The following is a 22,533-nucleotide window of genomic DNA, read 5'->3' on the forward strand; positions in this document are numbered from 1 at the left end:
GGGCTTCTGCAGGGAGCCCAGAGGTGGCGAGGCCTCGGGGAGATCTAGGGGTGGGTGAGCGCAGGCCGCGAAGGGATGGTTCAGAGACGTGAAGCGTCATCTCCATTTTCCATCGTGGACGTGACATGCATGTGTCTCTGTGTGCACCGGATGTGGTGCCCAGGTGGGTCCTGGCTCCAGCTCTGGGCCCACTGTCCTCTGCCAGGCCCCGTGACCACCTGCAGTCAGGCCCCGCTGGGACACTGGCCTCGTGCCCCATGGCCTCCGGCCCGAGGCACAGTCCGTATCTGCCTGCTCCGCCCCGGGTCGCTGCGGAGGGCAGGTGCAGGGGCTGTGCCGCTCACCCCCTGCGATGGGCCGGCCAGTCATGTTCCCAGGCCCCTCCAAGTTGGTACCTGGCAGACAGTGACCTCCGAAGGGGGGCGGCGATGACTCCGGCTGGCTGGTGCCAAGGCCCCTCCCCACCAAGGGCAGGGCGGCCCCCACGCTGCCCGACAGATCAGGCACAGCTGGGTACTTGTGGGCCTTCGCGGCCTCAGCAGTTTGTTCTCTGTGAGGGACAGTCCCTCACTGCCCACCCACGAGAGCTGGTGCCCTAGTCCTCAGACGGGAGCAGCCCGTCCACTTTCCTGGCCAGGGCCAGCCGCGGTGCCCAGGACAGGGTGCTGGGGACTATCGGTGGTGGATCAGGGTCAAGGTCAGGTTCCACCAATCTGGGGCCCCTGCCCTCACAGGGCCCAGCCGGGCCCATTGTATGGGGGACAATGGCTTCCTGAGCCAGGTTCCTCTGCCGACAGGAAGGCCATAAAGAGTCTCCACGCTGCCACCGCCCACGTCGCCTTTGAAGGGCCTGCAGCTTTGGAGCCAGTCCCTTGGCCCCTAACCTTTGCCAGCCCGGCTGGGGCCCAGGGCTCCCCAGGGAGCAGCCAACCCTCTCGGCACGTAGGCAGGGAACCTGCCTGCCACACGTGAAGCCTGGAAGCCTGACCCGAGAGCCCTCCCCACAGGAACCAGCCGGCCCCCCTGGCGTCCCCCAGGGGCCCGGGTACACGTGCAGGGCGGCTGAGTGTCCTGCCGAGGGGCAGCGCGGGGCCCCGATGTTGGCAGGCAGCTGGAGCTGCGGAGGGCACAAGAAGGGCCATCAGTCCTCTCGCAGGACAGGGCACAAGCCAAGTGTCCTGCCCCCAGCAGGGCAGGTCCTCCCCGAGCCCGGCTGCCCAGGAGTGCGGCTGCAGGATGGGGGCTGAGTAACAGGGACCAGCCCTGCGGGGGGGAAGGGGGCCACAACCGGGGGCTCTCCAGGGTGGCAGGCAGCTGGGGTGTCGTGTCCAGTGGGTTGCATACTGAGAGCCAAGATGGTCTGCTGGGCATGGCCGCGCACGGAGGGGCGGTCAGGAGGCCCGGGGCCGCGAGGAGGGTCCAAGAGGCCCAGCAGATTCCCAGGCTCCTGCCCTGCTGCACCTCCAGGGCTGGGGGCTCGAGCCACCTCCTCTCCGTGCCCATCTTTGTCGCCTTGCTGGGCAAGGGAGTCCTCAGGCCCAGGAAGGGACAGGGCCAGTGTATGGGGGATGGTGAGCCTATGACGCCCACGTGTGGTGAGGGCCCAGCCAGGTGGACCCCTCAGCGCTGTGATCATTGCCTTGACGCACCGTGGACAGACTGCACACCCAGGCTGACACCCTGCCACCTCGAGGCTCCCCGTCTTTATTATTCGGGGAATGCAGGGTTCCCAGGGGGTGGGAGGCCTTGTGGGACGCCAGACAGGCCCTGGCCTGGGCGCCCAAGTGGCCGCCGGGGGGCAGGGAGGGGTGAGGACAGATGGCTAGGTGCCCCGTCCGCCTGGCGGTTACATATGTGGCCTGCAGTTCGAGGCCCCGAGAGCCCCGCTGGGCCGTCTACAGCCTTGGGGGTGGCGCTGGGCGCCCTACACTCTTCCCAGGGTCCAGCTGCACCGACATGGGAGCGGGCAGCCGGCCTCAACCCGCACCCGCGACGGGAGCCCCGCACCCCACGCAGCCCCCGGAGCTGTGCGAGGCTCTGCCGCGAAGGCGCCACAGAGCAACTCCGTCGGTGCTGCAGCCGCCACGCGTGGACAGAGGGGCAGGGGACACCGGGATGCTGAAGGAGCAGGTGCACAGAGGTGTTGCTGCCACCCAGGCCTGGTCCTGGGAGGGCGCGGGGGCGAGGTGCTACCCCCACAGCAGGCACCGCAGGGCTCCCGTTGGGCTCCCTGAGCCAGAGGCAGCCCGTGGCAGAGCTCAGGCCCTGCCTCAGTGGATCTCCGTCCCTGGGGGCTGCCTAACCCCTGCCCCTCTTCCCAAAGGCCCACACTGCCCTCAGGAGGTTCTGGAAGCAGTGGGTAGACGAGCACTCCGGGGCCCGGCCAGGCCAGGCGCCTCTGTGGGGCTGGAGGAGGGCACCTGGCAGGGAGTGGCAGTGGCAGGGCACGTCGTGCCGGTCCATCGCACACGAGGCCGGGGGATGAGCAGGCTGGTGTGACCACGGCCGCTGCGGACGGGGGCTGGCCGGGCAGGTGTGGGGCGGTGGCCTTGTGGAGCAAGTGGACAGATGTCGTCCACTGGAGACAGCTCTTCCAACCTCCCTCCCACCCACCTGTCCCCGCCCTCCGTGCTTCTGCGGCCTGCTGGGGACACCAGGGTGGCCCTGGAGGCTCTGGCCGGGGCCCACCCACCCTGCCAAAGCCCTCTCAGACGGTAAACCCGTAGTTCCACCCCTACGGCTGGGAGGGGTGGCACCGCTGTGGGCCCCACAGCACAGCGCGGGGCGGGTGACCGGCAGGCGCTACACACACGGACACGAGCCCCTGGTCTTGGGCGTCCCCCTCCTCTCCGGGGAGTGGGTCCAGGGCAGGCCCTGTCACGGGCGCCCTGCCAGGAGAAGATGTGACCACAGCCCCCACCCCACTGGAGCCCGCCGGCCCACCCCGGGCCTGGCACCTGGAAGGGGGGTCCGGTGGCCACGTGAACGCGTACGTGCGCGTGCAGGGCGAGTATGCACCGGCACGAGGGGGTGGCTCACGTGTGAACGGGGGGGCGTGGGGACAGGCGTGTCCTTGTGCACTGCCCCCTGCCCAGGCTGGCGCTGGCTCGTCCATCACTCAAGCCCTCCCTACATGACTCTGGGGAGGGGGCCTGCTGGCCAAGCAGAGCTGGACCAGGGCGGGGGGCAGCGTGAACGGGGCCGGACATGTCTGCTTGCTGCCTGGGGACCCCACACAGGGACCCCGGCCTCGCTGGTGTTGGGAGGGGGCAGCGGCCCAGCAGGCCTGGGGCTCCAGCTCTGGAGGCTCAGGGACGGGCACGTGTGCGTGCTTACGGGTGGACACGGGCTCCGTAGACGGTCAGCACGGACAGGTTTCCAGGGCTCTGGGGAGGGGCTCGCACGTGGGGAGCAGGCTGCCTCCTCCCTGCTCCACCCAGCACTGCGGTGAGGTAGTGGAAAGCCCTGTGCTCTTCTCAGGACGAGCCTGCGGACGCTGGCCAAGCCCTGGCCCCCGGAAAGGGGGTGGCTGTCAGGACGCGGGCCAGGGAGGCCACCTCCGTGCCGACTTCTGTGCCCTTCGGTACCTGTGCTGCGGTTCAAGCAGGGCAAGCGGTCCACACGTGTCCAGGCACTGGGAAGGCGGTGGGGCCCAGGGTAGAAGCAGCCCACCGCCGAGGGGCCTCGCCAGCAGGGAACGGTGTGCAGTGAGGGTGAGGCGTCCCTGCTTCCACTGCTGGATGCCCCTCCTCGGGGCTGAACCCCAGCCTGAGTCAGGCCCCTGGCCCTCAGACACTGGAGTGGGGGCTCCTGAGGGCCCTGCCTCTCTCCCTGGCCCGGGCACCCAGGCCTCTCCAAGCTTTTAGGGTGCCCATTCCTGCCGCCGACCCTGCAGGGACACAGGTCAGGTGGTGGTGAAGCGGGTGCCGGGGGGGCCTGTCCCAGCAGCTGCAGGGTCCGCTCTGTGCCATGAAGACCCTGAAGGGGCTGAGCTTGGCAGAATGCCGGGGAGCTGTAGCCAGAGCCTGTACCCACCAGAGACAGCCCCCTACACTGTGCCCACAGCTGGAAGAGCCCCATGCAGATGTGGGACAGAGGTGCAGGCTGGCCTGCATGTCCCCCTCAAAAGCTGGCACACAGGGCACAAGGCCAGAAGGACCCTGCCGGCTGCTGGCCTGGGGCCTCATCCCTCACCAGCACCTTGGCCACCGCCAAAGCACGAGCCCCCCAGCACTCCCTCCCACCCGTGTGACCCTCCTCACCACACCCTCTCAGGGGACAGGTCCTTCCCACCAGCCCTTGCTCCCGGGCCCATCTCCAGCCATCTGGGGGCCTGACCCTTCCTGCTTCAGCCAGACACCTGCTCCCGGCCGTCCATCCCCAGACCTCCCTGCCCGTCCGGCCTCCCTGGGCTTCCTCCCCATTATGTCCCCTCAGCTCCGGGCCTTGGCCGTGCAGGCCACCCGGAGTGCTTGCATCTTCCCTCGAATCCCCTCCCCCTCCGCAAACCCCCTACGGGACCCCCTCCCTCCCCTGCTTTGCGGGCTCAGCTCTCCCACCGGCCTCTGCCCAGAAACCTGCTCTCGCCCCGGCTCCCAGCGGAGGCGTCCCGCCCGAGGCGTCTTGAAACCTGCCATGTGCGCCGCCCTCCACGGGCAGCCCTGTGTCCCAGAGGGCGACTCCATCCCCTCCAGAGCCACCGCTAGCCTTGCACCTGGAAGTCCCGGGGGCTCACCATCCCGGCCGGGCAGCCCGCACCCTGCCCCCTGAACAGCACAGTGAATACCCCAGAGCCAGAGAGCCGGTGCAGAGCCGCTGCGGCCAAGCCCTCCCTCCCATGGGGGGCCCCCAGCCGGGACAGCCCAAGCCACGGACACACTCGGGACTTCCTACAGCGGTGGGCACGAAAGGGGCGCTGATGAAGTCCAAGCCACGTGCCCATCATGCGTCTGACAACAGGGCCAGGTGCCTCTGTGCACCTCTCCCACCCCCAGTGGCCGGGCGCCCTGCCGTGGCCTTACCCCTCCAGGGCAGGCCACGGAGCCAGACGGGAAAGCACAGGCCAGAGCCTCAGTGGGTGTCTGCTCAAGTAGTGGCTTTTGTTTCACTGAACTCATGGTCCTGTCCAGCCTTCTAGGGGCCCGGTGAGCTGCAAGGTCCGGACACGTGTAGCCAAGGACCTCAGAATTCCCTACCTGCAGACTGCCACAACCTGGACATGGCCTGGCTCTGCCACTGTAGGGGTAGGGTGGCCAAGGCTGGGGCCTCGAGGGGCACAAGCATCTGTCCTGCCTCCCTGGCCGTGTCCAGAGCAGCGATGCCCACGCCGAGACCCTGAAAGTGGTCCCTGGGCCCCCAGGGGCGGTGGAGGGTAGCGGGAACCCTCCAGAGCAGTGCGGCCAGGCTCGAGGGCCCTCTCTGCCCACCATCCCTCTGCGGACCCTGAGCCAGACCCCAGCTCAAACAAGACCCCGCTCTGCCTGACTCCGGCTCGGTGCAGGGCCAGCCCAACACCCAGGCCAGCCGCACGGGCTGCGCAGGGCACCCCCAGGGCAGCTGTGCACCCGGGGGCGTGGAGCCAACCATCCCACGTCTGCTGAGAGTGCGGCTGACTCAGGTTGCCGGCAGCTGGGCTGCAGCCAGGCACGAGACAGTCCGGGTCCGGCTGAAGACGCAGCGCGGGAGGGGCTGGGTGGGGGCCGAGACTCCACTGGGGCAGCCAGTGGGGAGCTGCAGCGCCCCCAGTCCGGCACTCACTTCCAAGAGCGGGCCTCCTCGTGCTCGGTGTCCTCCCGCAGGACAGGGCGGTGCCGCCGGCGAGGGTTTCCGGGCTGCAAGACCCACATCTCCCGGGATGCACACACAGGTCCAGTCCCCTCGCGGGCAGACGCTCCTTACGGTGCTCCAGATGTGGTCCCGGCGGCGAGTGCCGAGCGGCCGTGGCGAGGGCTGCAGGGCAGGCGGGCCCGTGGAGGCCCCGTCTGAGCCCCGCCGGACGCTGCTGGCTGCAGGGCGGGCTCAGTAACCCTCATCCTCCTCGCCATCACAGCCGTAATCTGTGGGGCGCAGAGGACAGCGGTGGACACCCTGCGGCGCTGCCCACCCTCCTGGAGGCGCTCAGGCCCCCCCACCCTCGGTGAGGCCTGCCACGGCAGCGTCTTCACCTCCGCAGGGCCCTTCACCTCCCGGCAGAGCACCCGTGTGATGGGGGCGGCCCCCCCGCGGCACAGACACAGCTGACCAGCAAGCGTCTCAGTCCCAACCTCCTTCCGGAGTGAAAAGATTTCATCTGAAGCTGAGAGGTCAGAGTTTAGGGGATGGTCAGGGGCGGAGAGTTTGTGCCCTTTCCTCAGAAGCGCCCCACCCCACGCCACCCCGTGCCCGTCGCCCCTGACCAGTGTGCAGGGCCCCCTCACCATTGCTGCCCATCATCTGCAGGGCGCTGACACAGGGCTCCCCGTCCTCCTCGTCGGGGTCCTCCTCGTCGGGGTCCTCCTCGGGGTGGTAGGACACCGGCCCGCTTTCCACCACCGCTGCGGGCCTGTCGGGCGCGGCTCCCAGGGTGGGCAAGCTCAGGAGCGAGGTCTGCAGCCAAGGGGGGCAGGCTCTGGGAAGCTGCCTGCCCTGGGGGATGGGCGTCACAGCGCCAGCCTGGGCCCCCGCCGGCCCCCCGTCGTCTCCTGGACACTTCCCACCCTCAGAGCCCCCTGAGCTCCCAAGCAGCCCCTCTGTCCAGCCCGTGCACACCCAGGAACGCCCAGAAAGCCTCTGTTTCTGCTACGGGCCTCACAGCACAGCATGAGGCAGATGCAGCAGGCCTCTCCCTGCCGCCTGCCCCCAGGGCCCCTCCCCTGCCGCCCGCAGGCCTCAGGACAGCCGTGCACGGGCCAGGATAGCCCCCGGTCCCTCCCTGCGAGGGCCCCTGCCCCCGGCTGTGGCCACACAACATACCTCTCCTACGGCTGCCTTCTTGGCTGGCTGTGCAGACACCATGGGCCTCAGCCTAAAAGAAAGCCCAGGGTGGCGGCCTCAGCCCATGCCGCGGCCACCACTCCGCCTGCAGAGTGCACTGAGCGCCGAGCCCTGGGGTGGGGACGGGCGGCACTCCCTCTCCGACTCCGCTCCCGGGGCTCACTCTGATGTCGCTCTTCCCGGCGGACCCCGCAGGCCTCAGGCCCCTTACCTGTCCCAGCGCCCCCAGCAGTTCCGCCCCCTCTGCCGTGGCTCACCCCCACCCCGCGCCTACTCTGCTAGGGCGGATCCTACGTGCACACACCCCCTAGCCTGTGTTTGACACACATCCGCGTGCCCGCCACACAAGGATGCGTGAGTGACCACACCCGTCCCCTCCGGACAGCGCAGCAGGCCCTACTCACCGCCCCCACAGGCCAAGCGGTGACGTGCGTGAGCATCGCCACCACCCCAGGCCTCGGCGCAGGCCTGGGAATGGGGATGGGAGAGGGGTGGCTGCCAGAAACTGGAAATCAGGGTTTTTCTATGAAAACTTCCTTTTTAATGTTGGCAGTTCAAACGCTATGTGGGTCAATGGGAGACAGCCCTGGGCAGATCTGATGTATGTTTGTCATTTGATGAATAAAAACCTAAAATCAGGGGCGCCTGGGTGGCTCAGTGGGTTGGGTATCTGACTCCAGATTTCAGCTTAGGTCATGATCTCAGAGTTGTGAAGTCTGCTTGAGATTCTTTCCCGTTCGTCTCCTTCCCCCCTGCTCCTCCCCCTGCTCACGCTTGTGCGTGCTCTCTCGCCCCCCTCTCCAAAATAAATAAATTTTTTTAAAACGTAATCTAAAATTGTACTGCCTTGGGGCTCTCCAGTCTGTCTGCCCAGCTGTTCTCGGTCAAGGTTCTGGGTGGTCTGCTTCAGGAAGAATGTGTGGGGATGGCAGGGAGTGGCCGCAGCGGGAGGCACCTCCCCCGGGCCACCCTCGGCCCTGGTCATCCCTATGGCTAGAGAAGAGGAGAGGCCAACAGGGAGGTTCTACTCTCCCTCCTCCAGACCCTCCAAACACAAAAAAAGCCAGGACACCTTCCACACCATCCCTTGCAAGGAACCAAGAGAGACAGCATCATACCCACATTCCTGGGATGTTGACCTGTCCAGGGTGGGACCCCCCCCCCCCCCCCGCCCCCCCGCCCCCGAGAGGAGGCAGGTTGTCCTTCCACGCCCTGGCCATGGACACCGTCCAGGCTCAAGGACCCTGCCCCAGGGCCTGTGGGGGCAGAGGCATCCAGGAGGGGCTCAGAAGACTGAGAGATATCCACCACTGTGACATGCCAAGAAGCCCTGGGGACACTGGGAATGGATGCTCCAACAGCTTCCAGCAGGTGGACAGGCCCTCCGCAGCAGGGGCTCCAAGCTCTTGTGGGAGGCTTCCATGGGCTCATGCCACCGCAGCGACCCCTCAAGGCCGCACAGAGTCCAGAGCCACCTGAGCGCAGGAGGCAGGAAGCTGGCCCTGTCCACCCACCCGGCTGCACAGGGGTCATGGTGGTCAGTGAGGCAGCCAGCAGGGGGTGTGGGGGTGTGTGTCTGTGTCTGGGTCCCATGCCCACCCCCCACCCCTTCCAAGCAGCCCCGGCAGCTGTTTGTGCCCCGTAGGAGGGCCTGCGGACACCTGGAAAGCACGCTCCCCTCCTGGGCCCATAGCGCCGCCCGCTCACCCTCTCAGCCTGATGGCAGACACACTAGGATGGATGGGGCGCAGCTGACCCATGAGACAGGCTTGCCCACACACTGTCCCCTGGCAACCAGAGGCAGAGCCGGGGCTCCAGGAAAGCAGCCCCCTGCACCACAGACAGGGTGATGCACCCCCTCCAAGGGGCAGTCTGAGAGGAGGGGGACCCTGTGGTCCAAGGGCTCCCGAGGGCTCAGGGTCCCCTAGCTGCTTCTCACGGTCTGAGAGTCCACTGAGCAGGCGGAAGCCAGGCTGGGGGTGCATCTCCCCAGGCCCCAGACCACAGTCAGAAGGGAACACAGGGATGCCAGACAGTGACAGGCTGTGCTGGGTGCTCGGGGACTCAGGGGCTTGGGGAACGAGAAAATGGAAGGCTCCGCTTACAGAAAAAGTGTCACAAGGGGCACCCAGCTGGCTCAGTTGGAAGACCTTGTGACACTTGATCTCAGGAGTTGTGAGTTCAAGCCCCATGCTGGGTGTAGAGATGACTTAAAAAAAAAAAAAAGTCACAAAACCATGAAAAACGTTTACTCTGAATTACGAGAAAAAAAGGCAAACTAGAACACTTTTCCTTCTCAGACGAATCACGGTTAGAAGCTGCTAATGACGGGTATCTGGGGAAGAGGTGGGTGGGAGGCAGCCAGGCCGCCCCTCCAGGCAGCCCCTAAGCTCCCAGGCCAACCAGGGGCAGCTCTGCACTGGGTGCATGACCTCGAGGACCAGCTCAGGCACGGCCGGGACCCTCAGGACCACAGTGCCTGCCTGCAGCCGCCCGAGGGCAGGCCCCAGCGCGGGGAGCCGTGCAGAGCTGCCTGGACCTGTCTGTGCAGGGCGCTGCCCCACCAGGAGAGGCACCTGGCCACAGCCCACGGCTTCTCTCCCGTCCTGCTCACCCCCTTCGGCAGTCTGCTCTCTGCCCTTCCTTCTCGGCAGCCAGGGGAGGGGTGCACAGAGGGCCCCTCCCAGGAAAACAGACTGGCTCACCTGCTCCCTGAGACAGAACACACCCTGCAGATGGGGGGCCCCCTCCTCAGCCCCCAGCCCTGCACACAAACAGGAGCCAGCCAGGGCAGCGGGTTCCGCGTGAGACCCAGCATCCAGGTGGGGACTGCACCCCCAGGCCTCCCGCCCCTGCCCAGATGCAACGCCTGGCCTGCCTGGCGCGGTACCTTTTCCCCACGCTGCTCATGGAGTCAGTTCCGTTCCTGCCGGCAGGCATCTTCCTCCGAGACAGCTTCCGGGCACTGGCCCGCTCCTCGGGCTGCGCGTCCTCCCCCTGCAGGCTGCCCCCACCCTTGCTGTTGAGGTCCCGGAGCACGCTGTAGTTGATCTTGCTGGAGATTTTCTTCTGCTCCAACATCTTTTCAATGGCCTCCCCGGCCGTGCTGGCCTGGATTGGCTCCCGTCGCTTACAAGACTTCTTGGGCTCAACGGAAACAGAAGAGTTACCGCCCCCTGGGGATCTCAATGCCCACAGACCTGCTAGGTGCCTCGTGGAATGGGAGGGGCACCGCCAGTTGGACACCGTGGGGGGAGGGGCCGGGCAATCAGAGTCTGCTGGGGACCCCTGGCCCCAGGAGCTGAGGTGTGCAGGGCCCGGGCCCCCAGAGGACAGCTCCGACCTTCTCCTCTCATAAGGAGGAAGCCAGCCCCCGGCCATCAGCGGGGGAGCTGTGGGCAGGTCTCAGGGTATGCGGCCAGCTCAGTGAGCCCCTCGGGAGGGGTCACCCAGAAGCAAACGCTGAGCTGCCCACGAGCCCGTATGGACACCTGGCTGTGCTGGACTCTGTGGCCACCCGAACGGGGCAGAGTAGGGTGCCGTGCTCGGGATGGGTCACCCAGCACGGAGGGACCTCGTCCTGGGTACTGCGCCACCTACAGGAGCCCAGCTGTGCCTCCTGCCCACCAGCCTGCCCACCACGCTGCTAGGGACCCCAAGCCCTGACCCCAAGCTGTAGGCCCTCCTCCGGAAAGGTTCCTGAGCAGACCAGTGACCCGGTCTGGGCATGCCTGGCTCCTGCCTTTCTTGCTCAGAGGCTCAACCACTCCCCAGCTCAGCCTTGCAGCCAGAGTCCCCGTCCAGCCACACAGAAGCAGCAAGCCACATCTCTGTGACCACCCATAGGATGGGCGTGACAAGCAGGCTTTCCCAGGTCCCAGACAGGGTCCCAGAGGTGCAGCAAGGCCCTCAGTGGAGGAACTGCCACCCTGGGGGCCCTCACAAGACTTGGGGAGGGGCAAGGCTGGTCTCCACACACATCGAACGAGCCCTACCTTGTGCTCCTTGTAGATGCCAAGCTCCTTCTCCTTCGCAATTCTTGCTTCTTTCTCTAAAAAGTCCCCAAATGGCAGGATCAGCAGGGGCCCTGGAGCCCAGGACCCTTGGTAGGTGGGCGGGCGCTTACCCCTCTGCTCCCGCAGGTACTCGGCGTTCTCCCGCATCCACAGCTCGGCCTTCACGCGGGCTTCCGCCTCGTTCAGGATGTACTGGGCAGAGCACAGCATCACACTCAGGTCTCGGCCACCAACACGCTTGCCACACGCACAAGCCGGTCAAGGGTGGGCCTCTGACCCGCAGGGCTGCACGCTCGTTCCTGGGAGCCAGTCAGGGACATCTGTCCTCCCCCACCCTTTCCAAGGCCGATAGCGGGGGCTGTGTCCACAAACGGGCACGCGGACATAGGGGCCGGGCCAGCCAGAGTACGCGGACATGGCCGCCTGGGGCCCCTGACGGCACACAGAGTGCATGCGGACGCTCACCCTGTCAATCTCCAAGTCGTCGATGCCACTGAGGTCCAGCTCGCCATCCCCACACCCGTCCGCTACGGGGAAGCACAGCGCCAGGGTCATTTGGGGTCAGGTTCTGGTGAGCAAGCGTAGACGTCCCCTGGGCGGTCTCAGGACCCCTTCCAGGGTAGGAGGCCCCTCCTCTGGGACCTCGGCTCTGGCCACGGGCTGAGGGAAGCCCCCTCGTCGCTGACAGGCCCTGCTCCATGTGCACAGTGTGTGGCTTCCACCCCAGGACTGCGTGCAGGAAGGACGCTAAACCAGAGCCACCGGACCTCGGGACTCCCTACGACAGAGGCGCCTTCAGAGCAGGAGAGCAGGCTGTCCGGCTCTCCACCCACCGGCCCAGGAGATAGACCCTCAGCGAGTCCTCAGTGAGTCCTCAGTGATGTGCTCAGGATGTGCTCTGGACATCGTCAAACCCTGCTGGCCACCCCCTTCGTCCCCGCCTGGGTCAACAGTACAACCTGCACAGCCCGGAAATTGGGGGTGGCCCGCCTACACCCAGTGGGCTAGGCGGGATGCTCTGCAGTCAGGCCCCGGGCAGGCTCTCCTGATGCTCACACTCTGCTCATACCCTTCCTTGGTTCCTACAAGAACGGTCTGTCCCTGCCTTGGGGCCTTTGCACGGGCCCTCTGCCCGGTCCTCCGCGGGACTCACCTCGTAATACAACCTGCATGTGCTTAACTGACGGGCTCAGGCTGCGCCGTGTTGCGGCCCCTCCCACCCGAGACACCACTGCCATCAGGGCAGATGCGTGCCTGCTCGTCACCCGGCTCAGAGGCACGTGATAAACGTCTGTGCAGCGCACCCTCATGGGGGCCCCTGGCACACGGAGGCCAAGCCCTAGGCGCCCAGGGACAAGGCAGGGCCTGTCTGCAGCCTGGGGACACCTGAGGGGGGTCAGTCCTGGCAGATGGCCAGAACCCGCTCTCGGCAATAAAATGTGGCAAAACCAAACGGGCCTTCCTCCCAGAGCTGCCAGCACCCCAGGCCATCCTCCTGCTCAGACACCCCCACACTGCCCATGCTGGAGCCTGGCGGGTGATATCGGGCCATGCGTGGGGGCTGTGCCCTCAGGCAGCACTCGCCCTTGGCTCAGAGAGACGCAGGGCGGGCAGGGAAGCCAGTCCCTGTCCCTGTGCAGGAGGCTTCACACGGACAGGAAGGAGCCTGCGGCCACAACCCAAGCAAACAGAGGGCTCCGGCCGGGCCCTGAGCCAGTGGGCCAGTGGACAAGGGTTCTGGAGGCGGCAACAAGCCCTGATGGGATTCGGGGTGTCCGCACACGCTGGGGTCAACAACGGCTCGCACCACCCGGCACGGCGCCCCTCCCCTGCCCACCCTTCCGTGAGGCTGCACCCCAAAAGCAGCACCTCCATCTTCCACAGATGGGGAGGGGTACCGCTGCACCCGCCAGAGGAGCCCCCTCCCTCTCCCCATCCACCACCCATCCCCGGGCCTCCCAGGCACTCACTGGGGTCCTGGCTCTGGGAGGAGATGCACTCTCGGATGGAGTCCGAGATGCCCAGGCTGGCTGCCGTGGGCAGGGGGCCGAGCAGGGACTCCAGGGCCGGGGGCCCCCTGCCCCCCTCGGGGTCTCCTGCCACCTCGGAGCTGCTGGAAATGCTGCCACCAAGCAGCTCTTGGTAGAAATCCTTGTTCAGGTGGCTGGCGACAGCCTCCAGCTCCTCATCCTCGGGGTCCTCCTCACCAAATAAGCTGGACGTGGAGTCCTCGACGGAGCCTACGACACAACGTCACACAGCCTGTGAACCAGGCAGAGCGCCAGAGCCCCACCTCTGTGCAGACAAACACGGCCGTCGGCTGCAAAAGGCATTTACTTCCCTAACTTCAGTGACCGAGACACACCTTGTCACCGAGGCTGCCCCACGTCCATGCACCCACGAAAAGCCCTTGGCCTACACACCTCACGCTGCACGGAAATTAACTTAAAATAAACAGAACAGCTGAGAAAGAAATTTCCCATTTGGAAAACGATGGCAGAAAACACCTGTGGCTTTGAATTGGGCAAAACTTCCTGGACGGGACACTGACAGCAACCCCTAAACCACCAAGCAGGATCGCGTCAAACGAGACCTCTGCCCTCCCATGAGCGCCGTTGTGTCTGGAGCACGCAAAGAACGCTCAGGGCTCCGTGAGACGAAACCACGCGACACGACCAAACCCCGGCAGAAGGCCTAGGGCGCCACTTCCCTCCCACCAGGCCAGGAGCAGCGCCGGGAAGCAGCTCCCACCCTGGTGGGGCACGCACAGCCTGGCTGCATCAGAGAAGGCTGGGCGGCTTTGCGAAGGCTGGGGCGCACGCCCAGGACAAAACCGAGTAAACGTCCACACGGACACTCGCGCACGAACGTTCACAGTGCCGTGTGTGCAACAACGCAAACCTAGAAACACCCCAAATGTGCTGCAGTCCGGCTGGCTCAGCCACCTGCGTGCGTTTAGGGCACCACAGACAGGGAGCTGTGCTCGCCGACCAGAGCCGTCACCCAGAGCACGGCGGCCAGAGGGGAATCTGGACACGCCACGCCATCCCACGGACACGAAACTCCAGAAAGCACGACTGACTCTGGGGGCAGCGAAGGCCTGCGGGTCCTGGGGGTGCACATTCACGATCTCGGCCACCGCAATGACTTTGTGATGTGCACGTTTGTCGAGATCTACCAAGGGCTGCATTTTAGATTTGCGATTTGTCGTACGTGAATTACGCCTCCAAGAAATTTGTTAAAAACTCACCCAACAAAATGGTTAAGTATATCTCAGAATCCCTTACTCCAGTTTTTAACGTGCAATACTGAAAGTTCACAGTAAGCACCAAGGCTCCCACAAGCACGAGGACGTTACATCTGCGTGAATGTTTCTCTGGAGGCAGAAAACCGTCCAATTCCCTGTGAGCAGGAAAATCGTGTAGGGTGACCTTCCGGATAAATCTGCCGCACCTCTGCCCTGAGGTCTGCGCACCCCTGCCTGAGGGCCAGGCCCAGGCCTCGGCTGCCGCGTGCCCTGGACGTCCGCACTCCCGTCCTGTCAGCTGGGCCCCGGGAGCACCTGCAGAGTCCAGCCCCCCCGGGCTGCATCGCTCCCGAACCCCTGCCACTCTCACAGCCGACTCTCCCCTTCAGCCTGAGTCAGACCGTGTTGTCCCCTTGGCCCCCGTTTGGGACCCCCTATGGCCCCCGCTGCACCCCATGTGAGCACCAGCCTCCCCCCATGCAGCTGCAGGGCTCCCTCCCTTCCCCAGGCCTCTCCCGAAACACTGCCTGCCTCTGCCGGTCCCTTCAGTACTGCGTGTCAGCTGATGGCCCTGCAGGGAGGCTGGCAGGAGGGTGGCCCACTGCCTGCACCACCATGGCACGTCGTGGGAGCTGTGGCCTCCTTGTCAGTCAGACCTCCTGTGACCCAAGGCAGCTGGACAACCCCACCTAGTTTTGGGCTCGGTCCAGACAGAGGGGATGAAACGTCTGCCATCCCGATGACAAAGAAAGGGTCTGGACAACCAGACCATGGAGAGCTAGGAAGAGGGATGCGTCCCTGACGTTCTCGTCAGAAGAAAGGGTGTGAGAAGCTGAGCCCAGGGCAGGAGGCAGGGTGGCCTGCTGGTGGCAGAAAGCCGGCCAGCTTCTTAGCAGCGGGGCAGTGCACGCAGATGCTGCCCAGGAAATGGCATGAAGAAAACCCCGGGTGCAAAGCCAGGCCCCCCCCGAGTGCAGAGAGCACCACCACCAAGTCACAGGCGGATGGAGACAGGCTCCGACCGCTAGAGAAGCAGCGCTTCTGGCTGGGGCACGAAGCAGCACCCAACCCCGTGCTGGCCGGAAGAGGAGGGCCCAGCGGAGGGGCCGGGCCAGGGAGCAGAGCAGAACGTGCACCCTGGCAGAGGGACCCCACATCCCCCGGAGCCAGACTCCACACACGCGCCCGCCCATCACAGAACGGCAGCTGCAGGTGTCGTAGTGGGGCAAGCCGTCCTCGAGGGACCACGGGCATCCCCAGCCACAGACACAGCCGACCACACGCCCACGCACGGCGATAAGTGTGGACGTTTACACGGTGACCAGAAAACAAAAGGTACCCCCCCCCCGGATGGTAAGTCCCCCCTGGGAACCTCAGCATCAGAGAGAAATGAGCCGAGACCCCGAGCAGCACAGAGCTCCGGTGCGGCTCATGGGTTTCCTGCACGCATACGCCCGAAACGCCTGAGCAAACCCGTCAAGCAGCGACCCCGAAGGTCAGAACGTGTGTGAGGCCGGAAGGGACAGAGGGGGAAGGGGCAGGAGCCGACTCAGCAGACAGGAGGCCGCATGATGAACGAATCAATGCAAACGCAGCACTCGTGAGAAATCAGTACAAACCAGAACACAAAACCAGGTAAACAAATGGAGAAAAAAAACACACTCACGCGACTGACAAAATCAAACACATCCCGAGACGTGGCTTTGCCCAAGTCCGTGCAGACCGTGTGTGGGCCGGATGCCAGGCGCCCCCGGGGGGCAGGTCGCACTCACTGAGCCCAGGAAACCCTACGTTCTCTCCCCAGGCCCTGCAGAAACTCACCGACAGCCAAGGAAACACCCAGTGAAAACCGTGGGTGGGCGCATCCATCTCAGGGCAACGTGGCACCTCAGCCCAAAGCCTGCACCATGTCCTGGGCGGCACCCGGGCCACGTGCCCACTGCCACCACTGCGACTCAGCAGGTGCTGGGGGGCCCGGCCATGGCCTGGGCGTTGGGGGACATCAGGGGCCCGAAGGTCGGTGGCAAGCACAAAGCACCATTTTTTTGTAGAAGACACGACTGCTCACGTGGAAAACCCAATGACCAAGCACGTACCCTCAGAAGAGCGGAAACAGAACTCCTGACCCACAGGCACACAGAAGCGGCACCTGGAGCAGCACCGAGCAGCCAGACACCAGGGGAAGGACACCGCTCACGGCGGCAGCACAGGGCAAGGGGCTTGGTCCACAAGGCAGCTGGGGAACACCTATGGGGCGGGAGATGCCCACTCTTGGGAGAGGGTCAACGGGGCGCTGGGCCAGCCAAGCAAGAGGAGTCTCAGGAGCAAGTGAGGAAATGAGTTAAGACCGCAGACCCTGGGGGAGCAGCGGGCAGACTGTCGGAGACGTGGGCAGTAAGCGTGGGCTCCGACACCAGCTCAGCACCAGGCCGGGCAAACCAGAGAGACGGTACAGCGGGGCCCAGCTGCAGACCTACAGACGGGGCCGCGAGGACTGGGAAGGAAGGTGACGTGGGAGCGTCCGGGAGAGAGAGGAGCACAGGGTGCGGAAAAGATCCACGCAGAACACGCACAGCAGCTCTGTGATGCCCCAGGCTGGAAACAGATGCGTGGCAGCCACGACGGGGAGGAGGTAGCCCCGCAGCAGCCGAGGAAGGCACACAGCGGGCAGCGGCAGAACAGTCTGGAAGGAAGATCTGGGTGCTGAGGAGCAGCTCCCCCCTGAGGGCTAGAACCTGGGGGAACGGGGGGCGGGGGGGGGCAGCTGGACACTCAGCACGCAGCACGCCAGGGCCAGGAAGCGGCCGGCGGCCGGGACCCTGTAAAGGAGGAGCCCGCGGCCCTGGACGGGTGGCAGCAGGTAGGGGTGGAGGTCAGCCGGCAGGGCAGTGCCTGGCATGGGTGACACGAGTGGGGCCGGCCCCCCAAGGCCGTGGGGGACACGGCTGGACTCACCATCCCTGGTCAGGTTGGCAAGGGCCCCCTTCGCCTTCGGCCGGCTGTTCTCCAACTCGTTCTCGATGGCATCCTGATAGCTGGATATCTCACCTGAAGTGAGTGACGGCACACAGTAAGCTCAAACCCACTTCTCTAGGGACCCCGGGGCGCCTGTCACCGCGAGATCAGTCGGTTACCTTCAACGTCCTCCAGTTTCTTGGAGAGGACTTGCTCAAGCTGAAACAAAGCAACGAGAACGTTCAGCAAAGAGACAAGGCGGCCATGTGGGGAAGCAGCATGCTTCACAGTGCCCAGGGTCCCCAGCCCTCCAGGCACACGCACCCCACCGGTGCCCCACAGGAACTGTACCTGGAGCACCCAGGACGGCTGCAGGGAAGGCATGGGGCCATCGAGGGACCTGGCACCCTGCATGCCACCCCCCAGCCAGCGGCAGGGGTGCCCCTCCTGCACCCCCAAGGCTCATCCCCTAACCCCACCCGTCTGTCCGCCTCTCCCTGCACACCGTGTGGACACAGACCCAGTCTGGCCTTTGTAACTAAGCCACTTGTTTCAAAATAAGAGCGAGACACACGACATCTGGAAAACGCCGCGAGACGCCGTGTGCTGCAGGGCCGGCGTGGCCAGGCCAGCGTGGGGCCCACCTGCTTCATGCGCAGCTTCCGCTGCCCTGCCGTGTACGAAGGGGGGTCACACTCCCCCTCCAGGTCGATCTTCATGAACTCATCCACGGTCAGCTGGCTTGTGGGCGTGTCTTCAAACTCTGTCAGCCTGCAACAAGAGGGCCCCTGGAGAGAGCCGCCGGCAGCCCGGCCACACTCAGCCACAAGCCCTACTTGCCGTGGCCAACAGCGGGGCCCCGGGGAGGAAAGGCTACGCACACCTGTCGCTCCCACTGGGGACTCAGACAAGGCCCAGGCGGAAGGAGGCCAAGCCGGCAGCCCTAGGTGGTCACCACCTAAAGGTTAATTACTCACGCCTTACACGACCTACAAAATGTTTAGATTGGGAAAAAAATTCTTTTTCAATAGAAAATTTTTAAAGAGAATTAGAGGTCAAAAATCCAAAATGCTTTTCTTTCTGCCTTTGAAAAGTGCCGCAGGATACGATCTCACTTGAGAGACCGCCACCAGATGTGGCAGACTCTAGGCGAAAACACCGCAACGACAGGCGTGCCACCGATCGGGCTCGTGACTATCCCACTACAGCCGACGCTGGCGCTGAGCTCCGCCACCCCACCAACACCGCACCCCAAAGCAGGGGCTTGTGGGCAGCTGGCCCTCTGCTTGAGCCTGGCTTGCCCAGGGGTGGGGCCAGTCACTGGGGCTCTCGGTCCACCCCAACCTACCCCAACCAACCAGGGGTGCAACAGCCCCACTGCGTGGCGCCAGGAGGACTGACCAAGACCCAGGAGGGAGGCGGGCAGCCCCTCCAGCACCCGGGCTGTCCTGGGTCCTGGCCAGACCAGCAGGTGGCAGGACCGTGGACGTGGGTCTGACCAGCAGACAGAGGAAGCCACGAACGAGAGCCACCCACCTCTTGCGCAGTGTGGACTCGCACACCTTGACCACGCTGATGACCTCTTTGACGGTTCTCCGGAAATCGTGCATCCTGGCTGCAACCAGAAGTGCTGGAGAGGAGCGCAACGGGGAGTCAAGCCTCGGGATGGGGTGGTGAGACCCTGCCCGGGGGCCTGTAGGGAGCGAGGCCCCGGCCTCATGGTGGGTAACGGTTATGCAGTGTGTGCAAGGGTCCCAATACCCAAAAGCCACTCACTGCTTGGTGTGCAACTCCGCCATGGTTGAGAATCACAGAAAGTGCTGTGTCGCACGTTCTGTGTCAAACAGAGAGAAGGAAAACCACATCTAGAACTCTGTGTGACCCCTCACAGTCAGTGAGCCAACTCCGAGGTGACCCAACCAAGCACACCAGCTGGCAACGGAGGTAAGGATTCTGGAGACACGGCCAGGCTGGGGAGAACAGGCACTGGGCCCCGTGTGGTGGCCACAGCCGGGCGGACCAGGAGCGGTCCAGAGTCGGCAGCACACTGGGAGATGATTTTTGCTGGTAGCTGAGCGTGGGAACGCAGACCCTTGGCATTCCAGGAAGCACTGGAGCCCGGGGGCGGGGGGGGCGGTCGTCGAGAGGTAAGGGCCACCAGAAAGGAGGAAGGGCCTGCTGGGGAGGACTCCAGGCCCAAGGGCTACGTCAGACCCCAAGGCATCGGGGACAGAGCTGGAGGACACAGAGGGAGACCGGACAGCTACCCTTTGGGGGACTGGGAAGTACCCTCTGTAGTAACGACTCGGCACTGGGGGCAGAGCAGGGCTGGCCGCACGGGAGCCCTTGAGGGCCAGGTTAGCTCTGGAGACAGCCCACCCCATCCACGGCCAGCAGGGCCTGGCCAGCCTGACTCCGGGGCTGTCCTACCTGCTCCGCAGAGGCCTGAGGGGCGCCGGCCAGTGTGCATCCAGTCCCTCTTCATCCTCTGCAAGAGCCTCAGGGCCGTCATGGACACCTCGTGGTTCTTCTCCCCAAACTCCAGCAGGTGGGCAAAGCGTGGGATGTACAGGCACGGGTCTGCCGCAGACACACGTGCCTCAGTGCCGCCCAGGACGCATCCACCCCCCGCTCAGTAGGCTTCATGGAATGTGCGTGTTCCAGATCCGGGAGGCACACGAAAACCACACAGCGCGATACCCACCCTCAGGGTGACCCTCCCAGTCCGTCCACTGCACAGCTTCCCTGATCCTCGGCTGGGGGCTGCTCGCCCACATCCCTCCCACAGCTGCCGTGTGGGGTCACCCCACGTGCTTGTGTATGCGCATACACACTACCTTGCTGCTTTGTTCGGCGTTCTGCGGATCACGACTGAATCAGAGCCTGTTTCTTACCTAACTCTCACGAAACATGAGCTGTATTTTCTGCCCTTTTGTCTACAGGCATGCAAGCAGCTCTTTAAACAACCATACGTTCCTTAGCAAGGGAAGGCTCAGGAGGGACCCATGCATGCATGCACACACACACTCTCCGTCCCTCGTGCCCTGCTCCCTGGAAGACCCCTGGCCTAGGCTTTAGGGAGAGTCCAGCTGCCAAGTAACCTCATGAATCCAGCAGCCTGCTGCGCTGCCACAGGAGCACGGAAGGAATCATGCAGGGCCCCCGACAGAACCTCAGGGGCAAGACTTGCTTTGGACAGGCTCACTGGGAAGGCCTCGCTGAGGCTTGAAGAGGGGGTGCCCTGAGGGGGCCACGAGCCAGCCAGAAAGCAGCCATGTGCTAGCAGATGGTGACCGGCAGGACCCTGCTCTCCACCAACACCAAGCACCCCTCTTCGGGGCCTCGGCCCAATCACTTCTCCCGGCCTCCCGGCATCTACATCACTGAGCTCTGGCCCCTGGAAGTCCCATGTGGGGCTACAAGCACCCCTTCCTCCCTCTGCCCGTCTTGGCTCACATAAAGGACCATGGGAGATGGGCAGCAGCCCCTGAGGCAGCCTGGGTCCCCAAGGACGGCAAGGACCTGAGGGACATCCCCCACACCAACTGCAGGGGCTGAGCTGGCAAGCGGCTGCCACTCATCCACCTTTCCCTGAGGCCCTGGGTGCTGCGGTCTCTGGAAAGGTGGGTCCTGTGCTGGGCAGGCTGGACGGCAGGTGGAGCTCTGGTGGGGCAGCAGGACCGAGAGGCGCAGCCCAGCACAGTCTCCTGGTGCATCTGTGTCCAAACTGTCCCGAGCAGCTTCTAGATGTGCGGGCGTGTACTTCAAGAATTCAGCAGTGTCAAAGCTTTCACTTCTGGCTCTGGTATTTACATTTCATCGAAAACAGTCTAAAACCCTAGTGATATTACTTCTGAAATATTTCTGTTTTGTCCCCATAATACGTCTCTTAGCAACCCCATCACAAACAAAAACCCAACCAAACAGAAAAAGGCCCGTGGCAGAGGGGTGCCGTCGCTCCAGACTGCCCAGGCTCAGAGCCGACCGCCTGTGGCGGGCGGGTTGAGAGAACACTCCGACCAGATGGGGAAGGCAGACCCTGTACAGGGAAGGCAATAAACCCCAACACATCACACAGTCTAGGCGAAACCCTCTCACCAACTGGAAGAAAAAGGCAAAACCCAGGACGCGCTGTTTACAAGAGACACTAAAGCGTGAGATGGAACGTGACTCGCCACCCAGGAGAGAGGGTGGTGACACGGCTGCAGGGGCGCGGGGCAGGGGGCCCTGAAAGGGGCTGAGAAGAGGACTTTATGCCAGAGCGCAAGCCACCTCACAGGAGGCCACTACACGCCTGTGGACGCATCCAACACAACGGCAACTAGAACGCAGCAGAGGGCGCTGGAAACAGCAATCCGAAAACCACAGCCGTGTGAGATTTAACACGGTTCTGTCCAACTCAACAGACGGTGAAGGGGAAAGGACAAAACGAGGAATGGGTTGGCATCACCGCCGGCTCCGTTTACTCAGGACCCTGCAAAGAGGAGCCATGCTTCTCCGAAGCCTGTGCAGCAGGGAGGAAAGCTCGAGAAACCGCAGGGAGGGAAGCCTCCCAGGACGCTCCGCCGCAAGGGCCCAAAGAGTACAAATTAGCAAAGAAGGGAGACAAGTACGATCCCCTCCCCTCCAAACAGTGACCAGGGCGCCTGGGTGGCTCCCTTGGTTAAGGGTCTGACTTGGGCTCAGGTCATGATGCCCCAGTCGGGCTCCGCGTGGAGCATGGAGCCTGCTTAACGTGCTCTCCCTCTGCCCCGGCCTCGTGCTCGCTCGCTCTCAAAATCCCTAAAGACAGAAACGATGAACCAAAACATTAACAAACAACACAGGAAAAATGCCCAAAGTGGCCAGAAAAGAACAAACAGAAAGGGGCAGAGAAGCTGCAGCGGCGGGGAAAGGATTTTACTACCGGAGCGCCAGCAGCCGGCGCGGGGCCCGGAGGAGAGACAGGCCCCCGGGGGGCCGACGGGAGCGGGGAGCGGGGAGCGGGGAGCGGGGAGCGGGGCTCAAGCGCACCGCGCCGGCAAGGGCTCCCCGGAGGCGACAACAGCGCGCACAGACGACACACAAGGGAGCGCGCGCGCACCGTGCCTCCGACGAGGGCTCGCGAACGCCTCGCACGCCCACGCGTGCACACACGAGCGTGTGCACGCGCGCCCGCGGGCGCACAGCCGGCCACCGGGCGCGGACCGTGCGCGCGCGAGCGGGGGCTCCCCAGCGCGCCGGCCTGCGCCTGCGCCAGCCCGCGGGGCGGTGCCGCCCAGGCCCCGGGCGCGCACGTCGTCCGAGCGGGGGGAGGGGCGGGGCCCGCCGTGACGCGGCGTGACGCGCGGGCGTCGCGGCGGC

The 22,533-nt window shown here is 64.7% G+C and overlaps 1 protein-coding gene across 3 annotated transcripts in view; it reads right to left on the reverse strand.

The window, feature by feature from the left end:
* Positions 1 to 5,074: 5,074 nt before the first annotated feature.
* Positions 5,075 to 22,533, reverse strand: part of BRF1 (BRF1 general transcription factor IIIB subunit) — a 45,871-nt gene continuing 28,412 nt past the window's right edge. For all 3 annotated transcript variants that reach the window (XM_073895962.1, XM_025869240.2, XM_073895963.1), the window contains 13 exons: positions 19,621 to 19,770; positions 18,727 to 18,820; positions 17,835 to 17,961; positions 17,370 to 17,409; positions 17,191 to 17,283; positions 12,959 to 13,228; positions 11,454 to 11,515; positions 11,099 to 11,180; positions 10,968 to 11,023; positions 9,863 to 10,119; positions 6,952 to 7,003; positions 6,417 to 6,585; positions 5,075 to 6,056 (listed from right to left, as the gene is read on the reverse strand). In XM_073895962.1, coding sequence (XP_073752063.1) covers positions 6,019 to 6,056; positions 6,417 to 6,585; positions 6,952 to 7,003; positions 9,863 to 10,119; positions 10,968 to 11,023; positions 11,099 to 11,180; positions 11,454 to 11,515; positions 12,959 to 13,228; positions 17,191 to 17,283; positions 17,370 to 17,409; positions 17,835 to 17,961; positions 18,727 to 18,820; positions 19,621 to 19,770 — 1,490 coding nt within the window. In that variant the 3' untranslated portion in view covers positions 5,075 to 6,018. The remainder of the gene's footprint in view (positions 6,057 to 6,416; positions 6,586 to 6,951; positions 7,004 to 9,862; positions 10,120 to 10,967; positions 11,024 to 11,098; positions 11,181 to 11,453; positions 11,516 to 12,958; positions 13,229 to 17,190; positions 17,284 to 17,369; positions 17,410 to 17,834; positions 17,962 to 18,726; positions 18,821 to 19,620; positions 19,771 to 22,533) is intronic.

This window comes from Callorhinus ursinus, unplaced genomic scaffold (assembly GCF_003265705.2).
Source record: "Callorhinus ursinus isolate GAN/ISIS: 27379988/994484 unplaced genomic scaffold, GSC_fseal_2.0 scaffold8, whole genome shotgun sequence".
NCBI lineage: Eukaryota > Metazoa > Chordata > Mammalia > Carnivora > Otariidae > Callorhinus > Callorhinus ursinus.